At 42.3% G+C, this 1,699-nt stretch overlaps 1 protein-coding gene across 1 annotated transcript; it reads right to left on the bottom strand.

The window, feature by feature from the left end:
* Nucleotides 1–464: 464 nt before the first annotated feature.
* On the bottom strand, nucleotides 465–1,088 carry LOC138885567 (uncharacterized). Its single transcript, XM_070166527.1, has one exon. The coding sequence runs from the start codon at nucleotides 1,086–1,088 to the stop codon at nucleotides 465–467; it is 624 nt and encodes a 207-aa protein (XP_070022628.1).
* Nucleotides 1,089–1,699: the final 611 nt, after the last annotated feature.

Below are 1,699 nucleotides of genomic sequence, written 5' to 3' on the forward strand. Positions count from 1 at the left end.
CTCGTTCAACCTCCTTTGATGTTCCATAGAGCGTTTGCCATCATCCTCAAGTATAATCTTCTGCATGCAAAAGGCGGGGCTTATCCCCCGAATATCATCTAGAGTCCATCCAATTGCCCTCTTCTTTCTTTGAAGTACCTCGAAGGTCACATCTACCTGCACGTCAGTAAGGCAAGAAGAAAGAATAACATGTAAAGTTGAACAAGGGCCCAAGAATTCATACCTGAGGTGTGGAGGCAAAGGCTTCAACTCCAATACAGAAGGTTCCTCGATTGAGGGCTTTGTTGGTAGAGTCTTTTTGTTCTCAAGATTCAAGGAGAGTTTACGGGGCTCATAGGAGTAAGAACCTATTCCGTGTAAGGCATTGACACACTCTACCAAGCCATCATCCTTGGTCATATCATGGTTCAATAATACAGTTTCCAAAGGATCCTCTACATTGATCATAGCACTCGTGTCATCAACTATCCCTTCGTCACCAGATCCACAAAAGAACAAACCTCAGTACTATTCGGCTGCCTCATTGATTTGCACATATGGAAGACAACATTTTTGTCACCCACCCGGAAGTTTAGCTCCCCTTCTTCCACATCAACCAATACCTTCCCTGTTATGAGAAAAGGCCTTCCCAATATTTTCGGCACCTCATAGTCAACTTCGCAGTCAAGAATCACAAAATCCGCAAGAAAAATTAACTTGTCAACTCGGACAAGAACATCATCAATAATACCAAGCGACCTCTTCATTGTTCTATTGGCCATTTGCAATCTCATTGAAGTAGCTCTCGGTTGACCAATACCCAATTTTTTGAATACGGAGTAAGGCATCAAATTTATACTTGCTCCCAAATTGCACAAGGCCTTTGCAAAATCCGCACTCCTAATGGTAAATGGAATGGTAAATGCGTCGGGATTTTCAAGCTTTGGAGCCATCGAGTTCACAATGGCACTCACTTGATGAGTCATTTTGATGGTCTCACAATCTATAGATCTCTTTTTAGTTACCAAGTCTTTCATAAACTTGGCATATCCCGGCATTTGCTCAAGAGCTTCCACCAAGGGCACATTGATCGACAAAATTATCATCATCTCAATAAACTTTTTGAACTGGTTTTGATTCTTCTACTTTGCAAGTCTTTGAGGGTAAGGAGGATGAGGCCTTGGCAAGGGAGCCTTGGCTTTAGGCATTACAATTTCCGACATGTCTATTACGTGTTCCCTAGATAGGTTTATGTCATTTTGAGTCTCCTCCTCATTTTCATGAATATCAATTCTCACCTCACCATTCACATTATCTTTACTCACTTGCTCAACGAATATAGGATCATGTTCATTCTGCACTTCAACATCATCACTCACAACTTCCTTTTGCTTGGAGGTATTTGCTTCCCCACCTCTGCCACTCCTTGTGGTCATCTCCATTGCATGGCCGGTATTATTCCCACCCTTTGAGTTTACTATCGTGTCACTAGGTAGTGCCCCCTTAGGGCGAGTGTTTATAGCTTGCGAAATCTGATAAAGTTGGACCTCTAGATTGAGGATAAAAGTATTATGGGATGCCAATTGGGCATCAGAGTCGACGTTCTTCTTCATTATTTGCTCAAATATTGAATCAATCCATCCCATCTCACTGTTGGATGAGCTAGGACCTTTGGACAGAAATGGAGGCCGATTTTTTGGTTGTTGAAAAATTGGAGGCC

This window comes from Nicotiana sylvestris, chromosome 2 (genome assembly GCF_000393655.2).
Source record: "Nicotiana sylvestris chromosome 2, ASM39365v2, whole genome shotgun sequence".
NCBI classification, from domain to species: domain Eukaryota; kingdom Viridiplantae; phylum Streptophyta; class Magnoliopsida; order Solanales; family Solanaceae; genus Nicotiana; species Nicotiana sylvestris.

Bases quoted from the DNA above. Each gene is read 5' to 3' on its own strand.
- LOC138885567 (XM_070166527.1), bottom strand. From the start codon at position 1,088: ATGATGATAATTTTGTCGATCAATGTGCCCTTGGTGGAAGCTCTTGAG.